Consider the following 22,418-nt stretch of genomic DNA (forward strand, 5'->3'; position numbering starts at 1 on the left):
AAATAAATAAAGAAGAAAACACCATATCATAAATATATCAATGAAATAAATTCGGTGTTGCAAGAAAACCGATTATAACAAATGGAGCCTTCAAGCTAAATGCTGAGAATGCAAATTCAGTAGGAATCCAAGGCATTCTATATTCGGTTAAGGGCAGGGAATTCACATCTCCACCAAGGCTCCATAATGCAACAAGTACCTCTCCTGTCAAAGACTTTGTATGCGAGTCAGTGCCACCAAAAGAATTTCCAAAAAGGCCAAGCTTGAGTTTCTCCTCAGTATGATACAGAACTAGGGTTTTCAACAATCTAAAGTAACATTATAACTTAACATCCTGTTCCGTTCCCTTTCATTTGTCTTCACAATATCCTGCTGAGAGACTTGATAAGTGATTTCAAATTCTGTCTTGTAGCATCATCGCCCATGAGTTTCAGAATATCAGAGCTTTTTTTCTGCAATGGTGGGAAGACATAAAGAAGAAACAAATAGAGAGAAGAATTATCAAAATGGCCACTAATGCCTTGTAATCAGAGAAGATTCAAGGCAGCTTGCTAATCAGGATCTCACCTCAATGTTCTTCAAGGCAAAAACCAGTGTGTGAATTGATTTTTGAATCAGTTCAGTGTTTTCAGGGGTCATGATGGATGAATGCACCCTTCTGCACGATAAATAAAGAAACATGTATATGAATGAATATTTAGAAGTTAGTTGGAATCTACTAAAACTTTAACCATGCCATGTAACACCTCTTGATGAATATTTACATGCACACAAGAAAAAGAAAATTTTGGATAATTCACCTCAATTCCTCAGAGGCTTCCGCAAGGCTTCTGGTCAATTTCTCAACTTCCTGTGGCAGACCACTATCAATAACTTCAGCCAGCAGAGGTTGAACTTCTTCAGCTAGGGATTTCAACTGAAACATCACCGCAACAAAGCTAAATGTGGTGCATAACAATTAAATGCTGATTATAAATGTTCATTTCACAGTCACATAGAACATGCTCATACATGCACACGACGCTGACACACAAATGCCAATTGAATGTTAGCCAGCCTCAGCATGGTGGCTTTGCTAAATATTATTTCAATTGCCATCTTGCAACAAAACCAATAAGGATAGCACATACTACCTTGGTAAGCAATGGCTTTGCCTCTTCAAGAAGAGAGATAGCTTGTTCAGCCAGTGAATAGCTATTGGCAATACCAATGTTCTCCATTCCATGTCCCAGATGAGTGAATATCCCTACCAGTGCATCCAAACTTATCCCTTGATCGCCCTTTATCCTTTGGTAATTGCATATAATTAGACCTTCTTCAACACAATTTGGGTCAAGAGGTCCTACTGAAGGTGTTGGTATCGGATCTTGAGGTGTAATGTCGATTATAGTTTCCATGAGAAGACCTGACCGGTTCACCTCAATAATGGAATTTTTAGGTATGATTATTTTTTCATCTTCAACCTACAAAGAGAAGGTGACACATTAAAGTTGATACATAGCAATATCTTGATCACATTACAGAATTTTGTTAATGAGATGAAAACATGGACAAAATATAGGATCCACAACAAGATTATGGCATCAAACTCACCTCAACAACTGCCTCAATACTTTTCAACGACAGATTGATGCGGATAACATTGCCAACAGTCACCCCTCTAATCCTCACTGGTGTTCCCTTGCACATACCACTAGCCTGAGCAAACTCCAAAACAGCCAAGTATTTCCTGAATTTAGACCTGATTTGGAACCCTCTCACCCAAGACAAACTGAGAGCTAAAAGAACTGCACCTGACACTAGAAACAGCCCAACCCCGCCTTCCCAAATGCTCCTCCGTCCAAACCCAAAATCACTCAATGGCCGCAATGTTTGCCTCAAAATAATTCGAGGAACATCCAAAGCCATGGCAAATGGGTTCTTTGTTTCTGCATCATAGGGCAGGTGGCTATGTCCTGTATCAGCGGATGCAGCTCTTATCTGGGCAAGTTTTCTTCGTGATCTCAATGGAAAATGAGGCAAGCAATTTGAAGAATTGCTTGGGAAAGTAACAAGTGATGGGGATAATACTATTGGGCATGTTGAAACTCGGGGCATAGGATTTCCAACCATCTTTTACTCACCAGTTGACACCAAATGTGAAATCTTTGCACCAATAGATTTATCAAATACGGCAAGAGCTTCAACGTTTAGAAAGGTAACTGATGGGCTATGAAAAACAACAGATGAACAGAACAGGGGGTTTTATGAGTATACAGACTACAGCTGCTACAACTTCACTCCCAATGGTCCACGATGATGGGTTTTAAACTCCCTTTAGTTACCATCAAAACTGAAATAAAATCAAAGTGAAATTTTAGAATCTTATGGTGCAAATTCTTTTATCTTATGCATGATTTAGTCATATGAAATGTGTTCATCAATAACCAATAAATGAAATAACTTCCTTCAATTTGATTTTCTTTAAAAAAAAAAATGAAAAAGAACGATATATGAAAGGCTCACCTCAACTGAACGTTATCACTTGTATTTTAACAGAGTTGATGAGGATCAAGTTCATTTTACTTTCCGTTCTTTTCCTTCTCCACATTTTCTCTAACCAAATAGAACATAGTGAAGTCGAAAAATGCATACATAACATATAGTACCCCCTCCAATGAAAAGCCAAAAAACTAGATATCTGATACTTACCTTCAGTAGCACTCCAGGAATCTGAGAACTGCCTCCCGTGACGCATGGTTTTCATGGCAATTGTTAGAATATTAGTTTTATTTTAAAATTTAAAAAAATTGAATTGTTTATTAAATTAAATGAGATAATATGAATTGAAAGGATATCTCAATCTAAGAATAATGATAGGGTTACTACCTTATTATTACCCATTTACTATTATTTTTGTATTTGATTTTTTTTTCATTTTTAATTTTACTTAATGATTAAGGAAGTGAGTATTAATAAAATTATATACTTTTTTAATTTTTTTTAATGATTAAGGATATTAAAAAAATATTAAAAGAAAATCATAAAAAAAATAAAAAGCTTTAAAATACACTTAAATAATAAAAAATTAATAATAAGGAAGTTAGCCTATCACAACCCTATTAAACTAGTTGTACTTGTACCCCTTCGTCTAGATGGTCGTATTTGTAGCTTGAGAGGGCATATTCGTGACTGCATTATGTTTGTGAGGCACTTGATCCACATCTGCCAGCCTAATAGTTCTTGTTTGGGCTTGAGCCCATCTGTAGTAGGTTATAAGTTCAACTCCGAGTATCTCCAGATTTTGCAACCAAATCCGATCCATCAGAGATTCAGAAGTCCGAAATTCGAATCACACCGTCCCGACGAAGAACATTGCAATGGAAATTAAGAGGCCCATTTTGTTCTTGAATGAAGCATCCATCATTAGTTTTTCAAATTTCCATCACCTTGTATTTTCATTAATGCAATGTTTTTAGATAAATGAAGGTTCTATTACGATTATGATAGTATCAAATATATTGTGGAACTCACCAGTTCGGAACTTTACATGCAAATTCAGAAATAGAAAAAGAAAAAGAAAAAGAAAGAGATAATTATTGAATTACTGGATTTTTTAATCAGTTCAATGCATTTTATCCGATTTTACGACTTCGTTGATTTGATTAATAGTTGTAGACATTAGTCTAAAGCCACGACATAGAAAAGACGAGACTGCATATTTGCCTATTTAAAAGGAATCTTTGCTGAGATATGGAGAAATCTACTAGGCCAAAAATAAAAAATAAAAAAAGATGGGAAATCTATCTTTTCTGATTTCCTTCTTTCAGTTTTTTCGAAGAAAAACAATGCTTTGGTTTCGATTTCTGGTTGGTTTTTTTATTTTGTTTTTTAATTTTATTTTGACTTTGGTTTGGATTTCCATTTTGGTTTGATTTGGCGTGTTGTGCAGGCAAACGGTGTAAAAATCCACTCTCTGGAAGGGATATGGGCGATATCCACCCCTTTGGGTTGACAGTCTGGCGGTCCATTCACCTGTTGGCAAAGGCGGTAGTAACAAAGAAGGAATGGGATTGAACCCAAGCCCGCTCAGACCTTCTTACGCTGCATAGAATTAAATTTTTTTTAATGGCACGGGTGTCCAGTAACAACATCCCGACTAATCCTAGGTGTGTATAGATGCTCGGCAAGGACTTTCCAGCACTCCTCAAGTAATTTGAAAGAAAAATCCCACAATCCAATGGCCTCTAAGAATTGCTTGCACCCAAGAGGATTCAAACCTTAGACTTAAAAGGAGCATACTACCAAGACCAAAGCCTTTACCACTTGAGCCAGCCCCTAAGAATTTTGCAGAAAAGTCAATTTGAGATAGTCATGTGTATAAACTTTCCTCATATTACAAATACAAAAGTGAATTGATAAATCACCTAAGATGCATGTTACTTGTAAGAAATTACGCAAAAGGAAGGAAAACTTGTCATAACTCAAAAGAAAGGGTAAAAAACCTAGAACCAAATGTAGAACTAAAGAAAAAGTAGCACAATAGAGCATAATGATGTGTGTGTGGACCTGAGGGAGTGCTTACAGCTCCCCACTTAGACCTCTCTAATCCGAGTCTCAGTGAATAGGGTGCTATTAGGTAGGGAAGGCAACTCCAGTTGCCCCCTCCTACCCTTTTTAATTAAAGAAAAATGATATACATGCGTGTGTGTATGTGTATGTGTGTGTGTGTGCGTGCATGTATGTTTGGCACGCTAACATAGCAAAATGATGGTAAACAAAAGGTAGCACCCAAATATAGGGATTTGCTTCCCTGAAAGCTGTATCGGTTTGCAACACAATAGTTACATGTCGATTGAATCTCTCTTTTTTCTCCCTAGCCAAGGTGGACTATATCACCGACAATAACAAAAACGATTGCCACTGGTAAACTTCCATTTGAAAAAAGATTTGCATTCTAATGCATCCAATACCTACAACTTTCTATATGTTCCTTCCCCAAATTCTGTTGTATCTCCTAGTAGATCACATGCCCGCTGCTCACACTCCAGCTTGCCCCACCTTGCATCAACTCGCTCACACTGGAATGCCAGTTTGCCGAGGCTGTGAGCCAATCACTCTCATATTAGTATTTAACATGACAAGGAAGAAGATCTTTCATAAAAATAAGAAAAAAAAAAGGAAGAAAATCGATGTGGTTCAATTTTCTGGTTTTCAAAGGCTTAGGTACTAAGGTCAGACAACATCTAGAATTTCAGATGACCAGAGCAGGTGAACTGGTCAAATGGTCAGCAAGTTCCACAGCGATCTTTCAGATATTAGTTGGGTCATCCAATTTAAGCAGCATACCAGTTTGTAGACAGATACACACATACATAGGTGCACACACTCGGGGCATCCTAGTGACTCTTTCATGTATTTTGATGGCTTTCAACCCTTTGGATGAACTCATTCAAATGAGACATGTGAATTCCAAGAATAAACAAATTTGCCCTAGATTTTACACTGCCACCAATCAATGTTCTATATGGAGTAAAATAAGCATCAGAGAAAGACTCTAAGTCGGCTGTATTTGACAAACAATTAAAAGTTACCTCCTGTTAACAACATTATGTGCATGACATAGCCATTGAGAGAACTCAGAATGAGATCCAGCCTGTACAGGATTTGCTCTGTCAAACATGTAACAAAGATTTACCCACAAGTTAGGAATTATACAAAATTTTTATCCCCATATTGGAGGATGTTTGGTGTTTATGTTAATGATTATATGAACATAGCATCCCCTTTGAGGGGAACGTTTGTGTTTGTGTGTCTCACTGTGTAGCATTTAAAAAAAAAACAAAGGATACCAAATATAAGACAAAATCTCTTCATAAAATTCAAACTGTAATGCTATAATTGCCAAGGATTGACTCCTTCCAGGTATTATGAAAATTTTTTCCTATTTGAGCAGCATGTAGGCATGAAGAAAAAAATATTGTACCTCAAAATTTCTTTAAAGTGATCTGCGCATTCCTTGCAAGGGTACATTCGAGATAATATTGCTATCTACATGACAAATACAATCATGTTAGTAGCTCATAATGGTCAGTGATGACAGCTGCTAGTTTGGTAACATCCAGCTGTTCTCATTCCATGTTGTGTATAAAGGTTTCAAATACTACTCCATCAATCATACTGATTAATGTACTCCTTGTATTTGCATCTCCTGATGGTTGGTCATATACACAAACATGCGATACAATAATTTAAGTAGAAGAAAAGGAGAACCACTGGCATGATTGTAATAGCTTCTTGAAGAATAAATTTTAATAAATAAATTAAAAGAGCATAGATTTGTTATAAGTACGAACTCAGAGTAACATACCAATTCTTTAACATCCTTCTTCTGTTGTCTTGTCGGATTGTCTGGATACTGAGAAGATTAAAGGGTCTTTAATAACGCAGCATACTTTCAATGACAAAGAGCTACTTACTTTAATGACAGAAAGATGATAAAAGGTTTCTTGTAATGGACCTCTCATCAATATAGAAAAAAATGCAGAAACCACTGCCCAGAAGAACACAGGATTGCATTGAGGAATGCTTTTAGAAGCCTATTGGGATAATTTTTTTTTTTTTTTTTTAAAAAAATCTATAGAGAAAGAGTCACTCTAAAACTGTTATCGATAGAGACACATGAAATGGCTAGACAACAACTGTGCTATATGACCCATGCAATAATGAAAATAAAGGACATTTAAGAAACATAAGTAACGAAATTGAAAAACATGTATCATCTGATAATTCAGGAAGTACAAGCATATAACCATCTGGGAGGATGGGAGGGGAAGGGAAATGAAAAATCATCAAAGCAGGGGATATGAGAGCACCTGAGCAGCAAGGGTGTGAAGAAAAGTCCAAGTGGCCCTTCCAAGCTCTTCTTTAGTCACAGGTGCAGCAGAATTTCCCTGAAGATTTATTATGATTGAATGAGTTTATAAAAATCCCAAGAAATGTGTAGTCACAACATAACATACGAATGAGAAACCCATAACTCTCTTAGTAAGATTTTGGATAGAAATAGAACCTCACATAATAGTGGTGACTGAAACTCACAGTTAAAACCCTCAAATGCAAACCCCTTTTTTCTCACCATTTAACTATGCTCCGTTAGAACTTAGATTGCTGAAACAAAAAAAGCAGCTGACAAAAAAAATGCTCTTCTATGCGAATTAAATGTGACAATTCAACACTTGACACCAGACTGGCATTAGCACAGAAACCATTTATATGGCTTTTAATTGAAACACAAAAGGAAATCCACGAGCAGCTGTCAAGTGGCCGCTGTCTCCAAACCAGAAAAGGAAAATGGGCATATTCGTTCATCAAGTAGCCGTTACACACAATCTGCTAAATATAGAATATTATGTATATCACCACATAATCATCGGTATGGTAACTTTGTTTCCTTCCAAAACCTTTGCCACACAAAACCATCTGTTTTATTCCTTTCTTCCCACCCGCATGAAATAACATATAAATATTACAGCGAATTGTCCTGTCGGAACTTTTGTCAAACAGGTACTGAGCTTCAGGTCCATGACGTGTGGAGCAAATAACTAAGTAAGAAGCGAAAAATAGTTCCGAATACAATTTCAGAAACAAAGAGATTGAGTCGGCGTAGTGGATGAGGAAGTACAAACGGAGACCTTGTTGATAGTGTCTTCGGGTTGGAGACGGGAAGCCACGTCGATGCTTGATGGGTTTACTTTGGATGAGGAAGAGAAAGACAAGAGGGCCTTTTTACTTGTGGGCGATGGGTTGTGAGGCTGACCTTTCAGATTGGAGAGATGGGTTTGAATGGAGTTGGAGACTTTCTCAAAGGTTTGGATGAGAGCCTGCAATGGATTATCAGACATTCTCGAGGACAGAGAGGGGGAAACAGAGCAGCAGATGGAAGGTTTGAAACTTTCGCATGATATTTATATTTAGGAAAATACTCGGTCACAAATAGATTGCACAAAATAATCCTTTAAATTAACTTAATTTAATGTGATTTTTTATATTATAAAATAAATTTAATAGATAAGATGAAGTTATATTAATTTATAAAATTATTTTTATGTAATTTTTTTATAAATATAACAGTAGTCTTATATTTATAATGAGTGAATCACCAAGAGGATGGCGTAAAAATAAAAATAAAGAAGAGTTAACTTTACGCCAACCAATTTCAAGATGCAGGTAACAGTTTTACAATACATATATATATTAAAAAAAATCGCATTTTAAAGTATAAATATATATCCTAAATTAACTTTTAATTAGAAGACGTAAAAAAATCCAGACTCAAGAGTCAAGATGCAGGTGAGAGTGCACGTTTTTGGACTTGTGTTTGGTTCCTTTTTTTCCCTCTTCTCACCCAAACACCCCCCGCCGCGCGGGGGGCTTCGGTCTCTCCGTACTTACATTTCCAAGCATAAAAAATATACAGACAAAACAACAAGAGTGAAGCTACCAGCCGATCGGGTGAGTTCACCATTTTTACACCAGCCACTATGAATTTGCCACGTAAGCATTGCAGCAATCACAAATTTATACCTGCATGCAGTAGATTACACTTTTATATTTGATTTCCGATATCTTTCCCCCATCGCTTTCTCTCTCTCTAAAATATGCTCTCTCTCTTCAAGCACATACTGTCTCTCTGCCTCTCCCCTTTTCTTTCTCCTCTCCCCTCTTTATTTCCCTTTCTCTGCAACTCCCAAGCTCCCTCTTCTCTATCACGTTTTTTCCTTTCACGATTGCAAACACAAGTTTAAATCTTTTCAGAATAACCATAACCAACCCAACATTAATTTTTTTTTAAAAGTAAATTCCCGACATTACAATTTTAATTAATACCTATCAAGTTCCATGTACAAGATCTGGTCTATAATTACAAGTTACGAGAGCATTAACCACATTTTGGTTGCCAAGAAAGTACGAGAAACGACAAAACCATTTTTACATGACAAGCAGCACACTCCAGTGGATTCGAAAATTTTAATCCCAAAAATTTCTTCGAAAGCCAAAAGAATAACATACGGTAATCAAAGGGAGAGAAATCACCTCCAAGGGTACTGTGGATTCGGGACCTTGAACCAGAAGAGAAAGCGAATGTTGAGCTTTTAGTGGATTCATAGAGAGAGAGGGGCTTGCAGGCAACGGGAATGGGGTAGGGAGAGAGAATAGATCCAAAAGTGTAATCCAGTGAACGTGAGTGTAAAGTATAGTTTGCTAAATCTCTTACGTGGCAAATCCTTAATGGCTGGCGTAAAAATGACGAACTTAACCGACCGGTTGTGAGCTTTTTCCAAACAATAAACATCAATCACCGCGGGAAATAAAGTATTTACCCATTGGAACAGGAAAAAAACTCAAAAACAGAAGAGAGAGACTGAATACAAGTCCACAGCCAATTCAACCTCGGTCTCGTCCCAATTCAGGTTCGAATCACTCTATCGTAGTTCGATTCTCAATTCGCTTTTCGGGTTTTTATTCTCTTCGAATTCCTAAATGGGTTTCTTTTAGTTCTGAAAATTGCTGCGTACATATGCCAAATTTGTTCGATTCACTTTGTTTCTCAGGTACTTGAATTACGTTATAATTGATTGTTGGGGTAATTTTTTAATCAACGTTTAGTATGTAAATATAAGCTTAGTTCAATCCGCAAAATGTTTCGAATTAGTTATATGTTTTAATCGTTTTCTGATGCTTTTTTTTTTTTTTTTTTAAATACGCAGATGGAAACATGGTTGGGGAATTAGGGTTTTAGGTTTGGAATTAAAGATCGTGTGTTTGTCATGGGGTTTTGCTGGAGAATTTAAGATTTTTATGAGAACTTTTGTTTTAGGACTGAGGAATTTAGAGGTGAAGGATGTCTTCTAATCAAAGCTATTCTCGAGTTGACACTTTAGAGCTCAAAGCACTGATTTTGAGAAAAATTGGGCGTGAGAGGGCTGAGAGATACTTTGATCAGCTTACACGATTATTTAGTTTCAAGGTTAGCAAACGTCAGTTTGATAAGTTCTGCTTTCAGACTATTGGGAGGGAAAATGTCCCTCTTCACAACCTGCTTATACAAGCTATTATCAAGAATGCTTGCCTCGCCAAATTTCCACCTTCAAAGGGTGTTAGGAAAGTTGGAAGTACCCTTAGTGTTAAAATTCCAAACGGGTATCAGAGAAATGGTCTCCAATCAATTTATGGGGATGCCTTTCCCCCTTCCCCTCGCAAGAGCAGGTCTCCGGTTAATAGGGATCGCAAGTTTAGGGATCGCCCAAGTCCTCTGGGCCCACACGGGAAACCCCAAAGTGTTCCATGCAATGAATTGGTTTGTAAGGTGCAAGAGCAGCAAAGTGCAACCGAATTGGTTTCTTTCAATAGCAGACCCCCAGCTGAAGTTGCATCTGTTGAAGATGGGGAAGAGGTTGAACAAGTGGCAGGAAGCCCGGGTGTTATTCAAAGTAGAAGCCCTGTGACAGCTCCATTTGGTATATTGATGAATTTGGCTGGAACTCGTAAATCTCTTTCTCGCATATCTGTATCCAATGATTATCATCCAGGGACCAGCCTGAGCAGTAGTGAGCTACCCGATACAAGATCTTTAAGAAGTCATTTGGAGCGGAAGTTGGAAATGGAGCATATGAGTGTCTCAGTGGACTGTGCTAACGTTTTGAACAGTGCATTGGATGTGTATTTAAAGAGATTGATTCAGCCATGCATGGGTCTATCCAGGTCAAGAGGTAGTTGCATTTCAATGGCTGACTTTCGCGTTGCTATGGAATTGAATCCTCTAATACTTGGAGAAGATTGGGTAATACAGCTTGAGAAGATTTGCTTGCATGCTTCTGAAGAATGAACAGAGCTTTCGTAGTCTATGTATTAGAGATTCAGCTGTAGGTGGGAAAATAGACATGAGCTCATGTCCACACTTCTTCGAAAATTTCAGTATTTTGAAATTGATTATAATCTGATATGATTTTGGTCTAACCTGTTATGGAATTCCACAAGCACTGCGAAAGGGAGTAAGAAGATTTTTTGAAGTTTTGGATCGACTTGATTAGTTAACATTTAGATATAGGCATTGATGATTGTTGGGGAGAGGGAGTTGTTTATACAATGAAATGTAGACTTCTAGATACAATTAAGAACCTCAGCGGTTGAAGAGTGTAACCCCATTTTCCAATAGATATCTCCTTTTGTTTCTCTTCTTCGATGTACTGAGTTAGGCATTTAATAAAGCATCATTTTGTTCAGAATGATCATTGTTATTTCAATTGCCTGTTACAATTTTTACCTCACTTGATCGGGAATCTGCTCTTTACTGACATTATTTGACCAGGATATTATCATTCGTCCCTTATGCAGATGTGTCTTCTCTTCGTGACCCTGGTGAGTTACATTTCTACAGGTTGTAGTTGCCCATTTGGTAATGCAGCTTAGTATAAGTCTCCATAACAGTTCCAGGAAGGTCGACCACTTATCTAATGTACTTAATCAAAGATATATTTAAGACTTGCAGTAGGTGTGACTGAATATTTAACCGACTGTGGAATGAGCTTTTATCACAGACGCTTAAACTTGCATATTTCTCTGTTTTTCTGTCTTTTCAGAAACCAGAAAGAAAAACCTGAAGAAACTATAAATTCAGAGATATTCATGTGCTTACCTCTTTCTGACAAAGTTTGCATCGTTCGGTGCATTCTTGTAACTTCAAAAGCGTAACACAACATTTTGTATGAACTTTATTCGCTAACTCATCCTCATTCCTCCTTGTCTGGCAAAAAATTGAGCAGCCGTCTCATATGTATCAGCATATTTCACGACAGAGTAGTGTTTGTGGAATAGCATGATGCTTGTGCAGCAGCTTCGTTGCATTGACTTAATACAGCAGCTTAGCCTTTATCCTTTCTTCTTACTCTTTCATGTGCTCATGCACCACGCGTGTGTGTGTGTGTTATAATATTTATTAATTAAACAATCCAACTCTTAATATGATTGGTATAATGCAGCATCCAGAGGCTATTTCTCATGTAAAACTGTTTCCGCTCCTGGGTGCATCCTAGCTTCCATCACGTCCCGTGTGCACATACAGCACCGAGAAAAGAAATACAGACGGCCCGTTTTATAATTTATGAAGTAATTTATGAGGTTCGAGTCCATCTCATAATTTCTACTTCTTTCTTTCGTCATGGCAGACTCTGATGGTAGCCAGTATATATTGGTGATACTGAATGGCCAATATCGTATCAAGTAACGACTAATGATGCTCTCCGACCTCCGTATTGATGGATCGCACCCCTAGACGTTTAGGATTTTTAAGAAAACAAACAAGAAAGTCACTTTCAACGGCAAGACTTCAATAAGTCAACAATTTCAGTAATAATACGACCATCTATTTCAACTGTAATCGAGGAAGATCCGGTCCTAACAGTCTTATAATCTCAGTAAATAATTTGTCCAACCACATTAACACAGCTTTACACGAGCCTTTTAAGTCAGTTAAAGAATATAAACTACACGAACCCTCTAGAAAGAGATATAAATCTCCCACAAAAGCGTGAACCAAGCATGGCTTACACTCAATTTAAACTATAAGTGGAGCGGGTTCATATGCTTCAACCATGGTTCGGCTGTGGACATCACATTTGAATCCCGCAAAGGCACCTGATGCTTTGGTTTCTACGATATCATGCTACTTCCAGCTATAGGCTGTGCAGTCAAAAGAAATCTGTCTTTCTTCGGATCGGTAAACAGAATTGACACTATTGAGTAAATCTGCCAGTAGTTGTGCTTGCTTTCTCTAGGCTTGCCATATAGGTCATGTAAATGGTCCACAAATATGAAAACGAATTGCTCACCAATGGCTGTCAAAATTAAAACCCCAAGTACCACATTCACAAGTTAATAACCAGATTTTCTCAGTATGTGAGGTGTGTGGTCTGAAAATCCTGAACTTTCTTCACACATACAGACCTACAAACGAAAGGGAGGGGAAAAAGAGCACGTACTTGTAAATGGACAGGCATGAACCTGAATGTGATAAAGTCACATACGGGCCAATACATGGCACCATTGAGCATTGTAGGGAGCAAGTCTCGCTTTAATCGGGCAACAATCTCTGTAATGTTTTCACCTGTTTGGCCATCATGATTATGTGAGCGCAATATCATCTCTTATTCCAAAAAAGGTTGGATCTTTTATCTTTATCGGTTGAGAATAATTCTCGTTATGGACCAAAACTTATATGCAGACATTTCAGAACAAACAGGAGACATTCCACTCCCAAAAGCTTAACCCAAACAACTAAAAACAAAACAGTACTTAAGCCCAAACATCAAAACCCACCATAACTTCCTCTAATCAAGTCTCACCTATACTAAAACTACATCGAAATTAGGTTGACTATTTAGATAGACTAGTCGAATCACTCAAAATTAGAAAAGTTTATGCATTCAAGATTCCTTTAAAAGGATGTCACTAATCCATTTCATATTTCACAATGTTTAAGTTCAAATAAACTATATGGACCATAATAGAGTATACAATCCCCAATCATTTTTTCACATCAGCACTTCAAAGAAAATTATTTACATTCAACTCCTTGGCTTGTCTAGTTGCCTGCTCCAATCTTATAGCTTCAGAACATATATCATAATTTGAATATGTATATTACAAAATTACATTGTATCATCCAATGTTTCTAGTCCTTAGACAAAAGATCAACCTCTCACCTCCATTTTCCAAACTCAGGTAACTACCACAGAATTCATGAGAAAGTACAGAAATAAATATTAAAACCAATAGTCACCATAAAAATGGATTTATCGTGCATACCTTGTAAACATGCATTCACAGAGAAGAAAACCACAGTCATTGCAGGTCCATATAGTGCCTGCCCCATGGCCATTTTCTTCAATGTAGAGAATAGATCCTGCTTTGGAAAGAGCTTTGCCATGAAGTTGAACCAAAAGTGCAGCGATGGTCCTAAAATTAGCATCCCATATCCAGCCATGCGTAATGTCCTTAAAAAGTCAAAAGTTTCTGTAGATGGCAGTGCAATAGTCTGAAGAAATAGTTTACAGAAAACAACATATAAGCATACGACGGTTAACTAACTCCTCAAAAGCACTTAACTTCACATAATAGACACACACACCCACACATAAAATAGGCCTGCCACAAATACATACAAGGTACTCACCAATTCAGACAAAAGCAGATAATACTTTATTTTGCGAACAAAGTATAGTTAATAGTCAACCTTCAACATCTAATTTCCATTGAATGCAATGCGATGGAGTGAGGTTTTTCTTATTGGAAGTAAGGTATTGTTAGTTAAGTGCAACAGAAGAAAGAATGCCAAGTTCTCTCTTTTTTTTTTTTTTTTTAGGACAAGAATGCCAAGAATTAGAATTACAAAAGTGGATTGTTTGGTATACATAAGTTGACTAAATCGAAAGATAAAATCATCTCAACAAGGCCCCAATTCCAAAAGAAGAGAGAACACAAACAGCCAACAAGGAAAACTTAAGTTATCATTAGACCTGCTGAAAAGAGGCGGGCTTTAAGCTCATGGCTAATGGCCAAGAGGTCCCTCAAGACAACACTTTGCCATGGCTGACATTTTGATTGTGTGTGAGTGTATGAGAGAGAGAGAGAGAGAGAGAGATGGAAGGGAACAAAACCTAGTAAACTAACTTCACTTGAGCATCCACATCCAGATGTGCAATTTTTTATTTTTTATTTATTTTTTTATTATGTCGGAGGACCTCTCCAAGGCATGGCCCTTCGGACCCACGCCTGCAAAGTAAATCCTAATTTCGTGCACCGCACCCTCTAAAATTTTCTACACGGAATTAGTTAAATCGCTGACTTTTCACTAGGGGGTGTGGTCCCAAAGAATTGTTTGCACCCATGAGGTGTTGAACCTTGAACCTTGAAGGGAGTGATACCCCAAGGCCAAGGCCTTCACCACTTGGGCCAACTCCTTGGGGTATCTAGATGAGCAAATTTTTACCTAAATTTTAGCTAAAAATCATCTTTTCCTAAGTCTTACTCATTTTTTCAAAAGCTCTTACATCTCACTCCCTATTCTTTCTCTATTCTATTAAAATAATCTCTCTACTCTTTCTTTATTATTTTTTTCTCTCACTTCCCTTTACAATCTTTACTACTCACTATTTTATCCTTTTTCTTATATTTTGAACTATTACTCTAGCGAATATTTTAAACAAAAATTTAAATTATTTTTTCAAAATTATATGTTTTTAAGAATAATATAATTTTTTGTCAAAATTCGCCTTTTCCAACGGTAATATTTTGTAATGGTTAAATTTTAAAAATTAGTAGGGAATTGAGATAATAATTAAATCCCGAATAAAAAAATCTAGAAATATATAATTATTAGGGAATTGAAATTGTACATAGCACTATAGAAATGTGTGTTTGTTAATAAAAATTAGTTAAATGTTTAGAAAAAAAATGACTTTATTTAATATTATTGAAAGATATCAGCCTCACATTAACAAAAATAAGAAAATTTGATTTTTATGATGTTGTTTCTAGTTCGGAAGAAAGAGTAGGAATAACAAATATATATAAATTCGGAATAAAACAAATGGAAAGAATGATTTAGGCTTCCTACAGTTGCTCCCCAAATTTGGATAGTAACCGTAGCAATGGGAGCTAACTGTAGCAATCCTAAAATCAAAAGTTAATTTTGGGAGCCGGATGTAGCTCACTTTTCATGTTTTTTTACTAAAATTTGGCTAAGGATCAATTATAAGGAGGCGGATGGGGAGCATACAACTGAAGGAAATCTTGTATGAAGGATATTTGTATGTGTGTACATAGAACAAGTTAGCTTTCGTAGAACGAAAAACAATGAACAGAACCTGGCAATTATCTGGCCATTTCAGATAAGGATACAATATCGAAAGAACCGAAAAAAGTGAAAATTTTTTGTTAGGGATCTAGCAGCAACTGTGAAACTTAGAAGTGAAGATGAAAATTAAGAATAGTAAAGTGAATTTTGGAGATGGGTTCTACGAACTAATGTGAAGAATGAAGTATTGAAAGAGGAACAACATCACTGCTAGATAGCACAAAGCACAGCATTCAAAGAAATAAAACAGAGTAATTTGAGTTGAAGATTGGGTTGCTTCTTGGTAGTTATACGCAGCAACTCATTTATTAGTTGGGTCTGTAGTTTTAATTGTAACACGCACCGCTTTGAGACTAAAAACAACAAAACGAAGCGTTTAAGTCAAATCTATCAAGCCAGTTTAGCATTTTTCATGAAGCTAGTTACAGGGAAGTGTTTACGTATATGAGGAAAACATAAGGAAGAAGGGAGTAATCTGGAATGGGGAAAGTAGAATTCTCTAGAACTTTGTAAGGAGGTTGGGAGGCCCTCAAAGCACTACACAGGTACTCTGTTACTTACACGCAGTCCACCATATCCACTTGAATCTAATTCCTAATTACATTCATTCTACGACAGTTGCATCCATTTCATTACCATCTGCTATTCCATTTTAAATTTCACTTCTCTTTACATTGATAACCTTAACAATTGATATCAATTGTTAAAGACTCAACTATTAATCCAAATGCCATAAAACTGTTAGATATTAATTTGGTTAAACATTTAACCTTCAGGATCATAATATTACACCATGCTTCTGAATCTGATGTCCACGGCGGCCCACCCTATCGACATTGATCCGGTGGTATCCCTTTCCCTTTAGGCGGCCTCACTCAACTATCAGCATTCAATAACTTAATACTATGTCCATACATAGTACCAAAGCATTTTAATCCAGCCTATAGGTCGTCCTCTCCTTGACTTGAAACCCGTGACGTGGTCCATGCTCTGATACTAATTGTTAAGGTTCTCAATGTAAAGAGAAGTGAAAATGTAAAAAAGATTAGCAGATGGTAATGAAATGGATGCACCTGTCGTAGAATGAATGTAATTAGGAATTGGATTCAAGTGGATATGGTGGACTGCGTGTAAGTAACAAAGTGCTTGTGCAATGTTTGACAAAAGGTTGAAGATGAACACAGAAAATTAGATAGCTACAGGAGTGCTTTGAAGGGCTCCCAACCTCCTTATAAAGTTCCAGAGAATTCTACTTTCCCCATTCCAGATTACTCCCTTCTTCCTTATGTTTTCCTCATATATGTAAACACTACCCTGTAACTAACTTCATGAAAAATGTTAAATTGACCTGACAGATTGTTATGTAAAGGACACTGACTTAAACGCTTCGTTTTGATGTTTTTAGTCTCAAAACGGTGCATGTTACAATTAAAACTACAGACCCAACTAATAAATGAAACGATGCGTATAACTACCAAGAAGCAACCCAATCTTCAACTCAAATTGCTCTATTTTATTTCTTGAACACTGCACTTTGTGCTATCTAGCAGCGATGTTGTTCCCCTTTCAATACTTCATTCTTCATATCAGTTCGTAAAACCCATCTCCAAAATTCACTTTACTATTCTTAATCTTCATCTTCACTTCTAAGTTTCACAATTGCTGCTAGATCCCTAACAAACTCCCTCCCTTCAAAGCGCCTTACCCACAAGGTGTGGGTAAAGGGCTTGAAGCCTCCATAGCATCTCAAAACTATTCTCCTAGCTCACCAGATAGCATGAAAGCATTGGCCACTGTCTCACTTGTAAAACAGAACAATAAGATCAAGAGCAAAATAAAAGAAGTGAAACACCAAGGATGCTCTCTTATGTACTCTTCCATAGTTGTAAGAAACGATAGTAAAGGCTCTCTAAGACAGGAACTGGAAATTTTTAGCAAGTTCCCATCCTCTCCAAACTTCGTAGAACTCAAGCTGATTGCTTGCTGGCCAGCTCATTTATAAACATCAAGGGTTTTGACAACTTCAAGTCTTGGCATCAGAGCCAAAGCATATTGTATAACATAGTTGCAAAGTACTTCAACATATGGACGGAAAGGAACGGTTCCATCATTGGCAATTTCAAATTCATAATCTTTTTGCACATAAGGTGTAAAGAGAAGCCGAGAGAAATTCCCATGCACACAACAAACCAGCAGCATCACAGAGACCACAATTGCACAATTGATGCTAACATCCACTAGAAGCACCCACTGATGATGACCCCTGATTTCCTTAAATAAACCTGTATTATTTATCGGTTTTGAAGCACCCCTCCAAACTTGTGTTGGTGAAGAAGTGCAACGAAAGTTATTCCCTACAATATTGTAGACTTTCACCAGTATTTTTGGAGTGGGACCTCTCAAATTATTAAATGATAAATCCAAGTAAGAAAGACCTGTGAGATTAAGGACAGCTTTGGGAATCTAGCCTGATAAATTATTTCTACTTAGATGAATTAGGGACCCCAAAGCGTCTGGAATTTCTCCATCAAGCTGGTTACCCGAGAGGTCAAGAGTCTGCAACTCTAAAAGCTTTCCTTTGTCGGGTGGGATGGGACCAGATAACTGATTTTTCCTCATTACCATTGCTCGAAGACGACTCAAGTTCCCAGCACTGGGTGAAAGCGTCCCTGATAAGCCCATATTGGTCATCTCAAGGTAAATAACGAAACCTTCGATATAACAAGCGATCATGTTCCCTGTGCAAGGATCAACAGAGTTAATATCCCACCCAGCCATCACCTGCAACTCATCATTGATCTTACTCTTCACCGCCATCAGAGTTGCCCCCATTATTGTCCACAAATCAAGATTCTCCACCTTCTGTTTAGGGGATTGAAATACAATGCCCACCCAATTTCCATTAACTATACAAGCAAGCCCATCAAAATTTCCAGAGTTCATAGCAACATCTATCTGTATACCAAAGAGCTCAGCAGAACCATGAACATAGGATAGGGTCTCTAATTGTGAAACAACGCCACTTGTAACAGAAATGGTGTCTCCCCCAACCCAGTAACCCACAACAGTCACAGCATCTTGGATAAGCCACTTTGCAATGAAATCTGTTACAGTCCATAAAAGGCCTATTGCACATATTGATTGATCCAATGCATGTAGATCCCTAATTCCTATTGGTGATATACTCCTTGCCAAATCACGGAATGGGCATTGGTAAGCACCCTCCTCTCCCTCTTCAGAGCATCCTCATTGGCTTGGCAAAATGAGAAGGTTGGCTAAAATTTGCATAATTGAAGTCAAAAACATCACACATTGAATTGGGCAAATCTAAAATAATTTAAATTTTTGCTACAGTAGTTGGCCAAAATTGGAGAACTACAATTGATTCACCAAATATTAAAATACTAATTTCTCACTCCAAGCAAACATTAAAATATTAGTTTCTCGCTCCAAGCAAAAATACCATTTGGTTTGTAATTAAGAAATTTAGATAGAGTTTTAGATGAGTTTAATCAAATATTTTTTGTTATTAGCATTAAATGACTTTTGAAAATATGATTTTTTTTAATATTAATTTAATTAGAATATAATTATTATTAACATTTAATTGGTAGAGCTACAAAATGTGATAAAAATAAATTAAATAAAAAAATTATTAAATTAATAATATTTTATTATATAAAGAGTGAATGGATAATCCAATGTAGGGATTGAATTTAAATGGAATAAGCAAATGTAAAAAAGTGTGATATTGGCTAAATTTTGAATATGGATTTGTCCAAGCCAATGGGGATGCTCTCACAACCTTCTTTTTCCCCAATTCTACACAACCAATAGTTTCGTCACTGCCACTAACTCCACTAGGGACTTCAACGACCTTTTCCCCCAACACAGAAGAGGAAGAGCACGACAACACCAGAAGATCCCCCGCCACCTTTATAGCCCTGAGTTCCATCCAGAAGGGTATCTTCCGCAACCAACCAGCCCTTACCAGAAGAACTTGTTGTAAAGCTTCTTCTTCCTCTACCAAAGGGCTCCAAAATACGCTTAAGTGGAATTTTAGCAAATCGTTAGGGTGCCATTACTTTCCTCTGCTTCTGATCAAAAAATCCCTTCAAGTTGCTAGAGCCATATTTGGGTAAAAATTTCACACACTCAACTTTCTTTGTTTGTTTACTTCGAAATTTCTCATAAAGTCATCTCTACTTACCGTACCACCTTGCTCTCTTGCAAAGCTCATCAAAATATTGTTTGGGTTGTGAGTCTTGTAGTACAAGAGTACACAATCTTCGAACACGAACCACCTCGACTTCGACCCCCTGTCGTAGTTCACCCCATTGAACAAAGTCCCAACAGCACTACCCTTGAGACCTCCATAAACGTTCGAATCACTGGATTTGATGACGATATCATCCTCCTCTTCCTTGTTTTCAGTATCGTTCTCATCTTCACTCTCTAAGATCTCAACATCAAGATTTGGAATCTCTTTAATAACTACAGATTTTTCTGCATTTTCACCAAGCTGGAGAACATGGAGGTTTGTGGTGTAAGGCTCCTCTTCTTCTTCACAAACTACGCAATTTACTTTACCTCTCAAACAACTTGCTGATTTTTGTTTCACTAATTTTTCGATCATAGTATTTCGATTAGGAATATTGTTCTGTTTTACCAACCAGTTAATCATCATATCTCTCAACTCATCCAAGCAGTTATTAAGCTCCTGAAGACTCTTTCCATTAGAGTCCACCCGCTGCTGTAAGGCTTCTTGTTGTTGCTCAAAAAATATTTTGTCCTCCATAGATCGTCGGCTCTAGATACTAATTGTTCAAAACCCAACTATTGATCTAAAAGTCCTACAACTGTTGGATATTAATTTGATTAAACCTTTAACTCTCATGATCATAACATTTTCGGCCTTTTCTAATATTGAGCAACCAGTTGTCCGCATCAATTTCATTTCTTTTAATATTTTTTTAAGAAAGAAAATTTTCCAGCACTTTCTTTCGATCTCCTTCCATTTTCTCGACGACCAAACATAGACTATATAGAAAGCAAGGTTCCAAGAAAGAAAAAAAGCAAAGTAAATATAGAAGGGACCTAGAGTCTTTCCGTGATTACCTGAGAGGTCAGGTCAGCTGCGGTGTAAATGAGCGCTGAGGTGATACTCTTCGTTAAGACCGGCCTGGACTTCACCATCCCCAAATACCAAATCACGAATCCAGTCTTCGAGACCGAGGACGACGAAGAAGAAGAAGAGAAAGGATACGAGAAGGAAGACGGGAAGAAGTCATATTCTCGGGTTTTCCTGAGGAAATCGGGAAATCGGAAATAAGCTCTGGACCGCAACGCAGAAGTCCTCGTAACGGGAGCTCGAGTGGGGTCAACGAGGTGGGTGATGGGGTGGTTCTGTAACAGGCGTGGAATGCCGGCGTTTCTCCGGAGAAATGCGATCATTTTGGTCGGGTATCTCTCGAAATGGGGGAGCTTTGAAATATATAGGAAGCCGGCACCGAAGGTTTTGGGAGAGAGACTTGAAAGGGTTTTGGGTTTATGGGCGACGGGTGTGAGCTGTTTACATACATACATAATGTAAGGGTTGGTGGGAAATTTGGCTTTTTGTAACGTGCTTTTCCTCGATTATCGATTGCATCTTGTACTCGCTTCATTACCGCCATCCAAATATGGTGGTTTTTCTAAAACAAAAATAAAAGTAAAAGGCACACCTTATGAAAAAACATAATTTTTTACATCCTTTTAAAGTAAAATTTACTTTCTTATAAAATATATAAGCGAGATTTATATATTTAAAAATTATATAAATTATTATTTTTTACTTTTATTCTCGTATGGTATCATTTGTTGTAATAACTCAAAACTTTGATCAGTAAAATAAAAGAGAGATGATAGACTGATACATAACAACTTGTTTAGAATTATGTAAAAAAATAATATTAATTTAACTTTTATTTTGACTTTTACAATTTGATGGGTTTAAATTTAATAAAAAATATTATTATATTTAAAATTATTTATAAATTATGAATAGATTATAAGTCTATCACTTATCAAAATAAAATATGTGGCCTTTCATTGAAACTTGACATAGTTTTGTATCAAAATTTCGACCGTTTCATCACGTATTTGCCGATATTTGAGATTGACCTTTACTTTCTTTTTTTCTTTTTTTTCTTTAAATTATAAATTTATTTTTTTACCTTCAATTTAAACCGAACTATTTATAATTTATATATAATTTATTCATATATAAATTATTTCAAATGTTGTTAGTATCAAAATATGTCGTTTTAATGGCTCGACCCAAACAATATTCAAAACATTGACAGCCCGAGCGAGTCAGCGAATGTGAAAGGTTGTCAATGCAGCGAGTCTGATGGATGCCGTGCCCTCTTCAAGAAGCAATTGCCTCCCAATGAAATCAAAGATCACCCAGGACTTCAGCTTCACTGTCGATTTCCTGACACCTATTTTGTTTGAAAATACAGCTCTTTTTCGGACACGGGTA

The 22,418-nt window shown here is 36.9% G+C and overlaps 4 protein-coding genes across 6 annotated transcripts; 1 reads left to right on the top strand and 3 right to left on the bottom strand.

Moving 5' to 3' along the window:
- Positions 1 to 7: 7 nt before the first annotated feature.
- LOC121256998 (protein TRIGALACTOSYLDIACYLGLYCEROL 2, chloroplastic-like) lies at positions 8 to 2,748 on the bottom strand. 2 transcript variants are annotated; one of them, XM_041157842.1, is made up of 6 exons: positions 2,506 to 2,748; positions 1,594 to 2,209; positions 1,134 to 1,463; positions 801 to 916; positions 568 to 658; positions 8 to 452 (listed from the first exon to the last, which is right to left on the bottom strand). In XM_041157842.1, the coding sequence occupies exons 2-6, from the start codon at positions 2,110 to 2,112 to the stop codon at positions 360 to 362; spliced, it is 1,149 nt and encodes a 382-aa protein (XP_041013776.1). In that variant the 5' UTR covers positions 2,113 to 2,209; positions 2,506 to 2,748; the 3' UTR covers positions 8 to 359. The 2 variants fall into 2 exon arrangements, with proteins under 2 accessions (XP_041013776.1, XP_041013777.1); XM_041157843.1 differs by lacking the exon at positions 2,506 to 2,748 and having other exon boundaries at positions 1,594 to 2,332.
- Positions 2,749 to 4,764: 2,016 nt separating this feature from the next.
- Positions 4,765 to 7,959, bottom strand: LOC121257005 (FAD-linked sulfhydryl oxidase ERV1). Its single transcript, XM_041157854.1, has 6 exons — positions 7,674 to 7,959; positions 6,855 to 6,932; positions 6,350 to 6,397; positions 5,966 to 6,030; positions 5,574 to 5,651; positions 4,765 to 5,082 (listed from the first exon to the last, which is right to left on the bottom strand). Exons 1-6 carry the CDS (start codon positions 7,881 to 7,883, stop codon positions 4,953 to 4,955), a joined length of 609 nt encoding a protein of 202 aa, XP_041013788.1. The 5' UTR covers positions 7,884 to 7,959; the 3' UTR covers positions 4,765 to 4,952.
- A 1,364-nt stretch (positions 7,960 to 9,323) lies between these two features.
- LOC121257002 lies at positions 9,324 to 11,264 on the top strand. 2 transcript variants are annotated; one of them, XM_041157849.1, is made up of 2 exons: positions 9,324 to 9,452; positions 9,750 to 11,264. In XM_041157849.1, exon 2 carries the CDS (start codon positions 9,884 to 9,886, stop codon positions 10,865 to 10,867), a length of 984 nt encoding a protein of 327 aa, XP_041013783.1. In that variant the 5' UTR covers positions 9,324 to 9,452; positions 9,750 to 9,883; the 3' UTR covers positions 10,868 to 11,264. The 2 variants fall into 2 exon arrangements, with proteins under 2 accessions (XP_041013783.1, XP_041013784.1); XM_041157850.1 differs by lacking the exon at positions 9,324 to 9,452 and adding an exon at positions 9,462 to 9,593.
- Positions 11,265 to 12,382: 1,118 nt separating this feature from the next.
- Positions 12,383 to 21,475, bottom strand: LOC121257003 (PXMP2/4 family protein 4). The gene is made up of 4 exons (XM_041157852.1): positions 21,014 to 21,475; positions 13,846 to 14,074; positions 13,020 to 13,144; positions 12,383 to 12,875 (listed from the first exon to the last, which is right to left on the bottom strand). The coding sequence occupies exons 1-4, from the start codon at positions 21,347 to 21,349 to the stop codon at positions 12,774 to 12,776; spliced, it is 792 nt and encodes a 263-aa protein (XP_041013786.1). The 5' UTR covers positions 21,350 to 21,475; the 3' UTR covers positions 12,383 to 12,773.
- Between the last annotated feature and the right edge of the window lie 943 nt (positions 21,476 to 22,418).

Source organism: Juglans microcarpa x Juglans regia, chromosome 3S (assembly GCF_004785595.1).
Source record: "Juglans microcarpa x Juglans regia isolate MS1-56 chromosome 3S, Jm3101_v1.0, whole genome shotgun sequence".
Lineage (NCBI taxonomy): Eukaryota > Viridiplantae > Streptophyta > Magnoliopsida > Fagales > Juglandaceae > Juglans > Juglans microcarpa x Juglans regia.

Bases quoted from the DNA above. Each gene is read 5' to 3' on its own strand.
- LOC121256998 (XM_041157842.1), bottom strand. From the start codon at position 2,112: ATGGTTGGAAATCCTATGCCCCGAGTTTCAACATGCCCAATAGTATTA. The intron at 917-1,133 runs GTAGTATGTGCT...GTGATGTTTCAG, and splicing joins CAAAGCCATTGCTTACCAAG to TTGAAATCCCTAGCTGAAGA. The intron at 659-800 runs GTGAATTATCCA...TTTATCGTGCAG, and splicing joins GAAGCCTCTGAGGAATTGAG to AAGGGTGCATTCATCCATCA.
- LOC121257005 (XM_041157854.1), bottom strand. From the start codon at position 7,883: ATGTCTGATAATCCATTGCAGGCTCTCATCCAAACCTTTGAGAAAGTC. The intron at 5,652-5,965 runs GTACAATATTTT...CATGTTTGACAG, and splicing joins CACTTTAAAGAAATTTTGAG to AGCAAATCCTGTACAGGCTG. The intron at 5,083-5,573 runs GTAACTTTTAAT...ATTGGCTCACAG, and splicing joins CATAATGTTGTTAACAGGAG to CCTCGGCAAACTGGCATTCC.
- LOC121257002 (XM_041157849.1), top strand. From the start codon at position 9,884: ATGTCTTCTAATCAAAGCTATTCTCGAGTTGACACTTTAGAGCTCAAA.
- LOC121257003 (XM_041157852.1), bottom strand. From the start codon at position 21,349: ATGATCGCATTTCTCCGGAGAAACGCCGGCATTCCACGCCTGTTACAG. The intron at 13,145-13,845 runs GTATGCACGATA...ATGGCCAAACAG, and splicing joins TGTGAATGCATGTTTACAAG to GTGAAAACATTACAGAGATT. The intron at 12,876-13,019 runs GTACGTGCTCTT...TAATTTTGACAG, and splicing joins TCATGCCTGTCCATTTACAA to CCATTGGTGAGCAATTCGTT.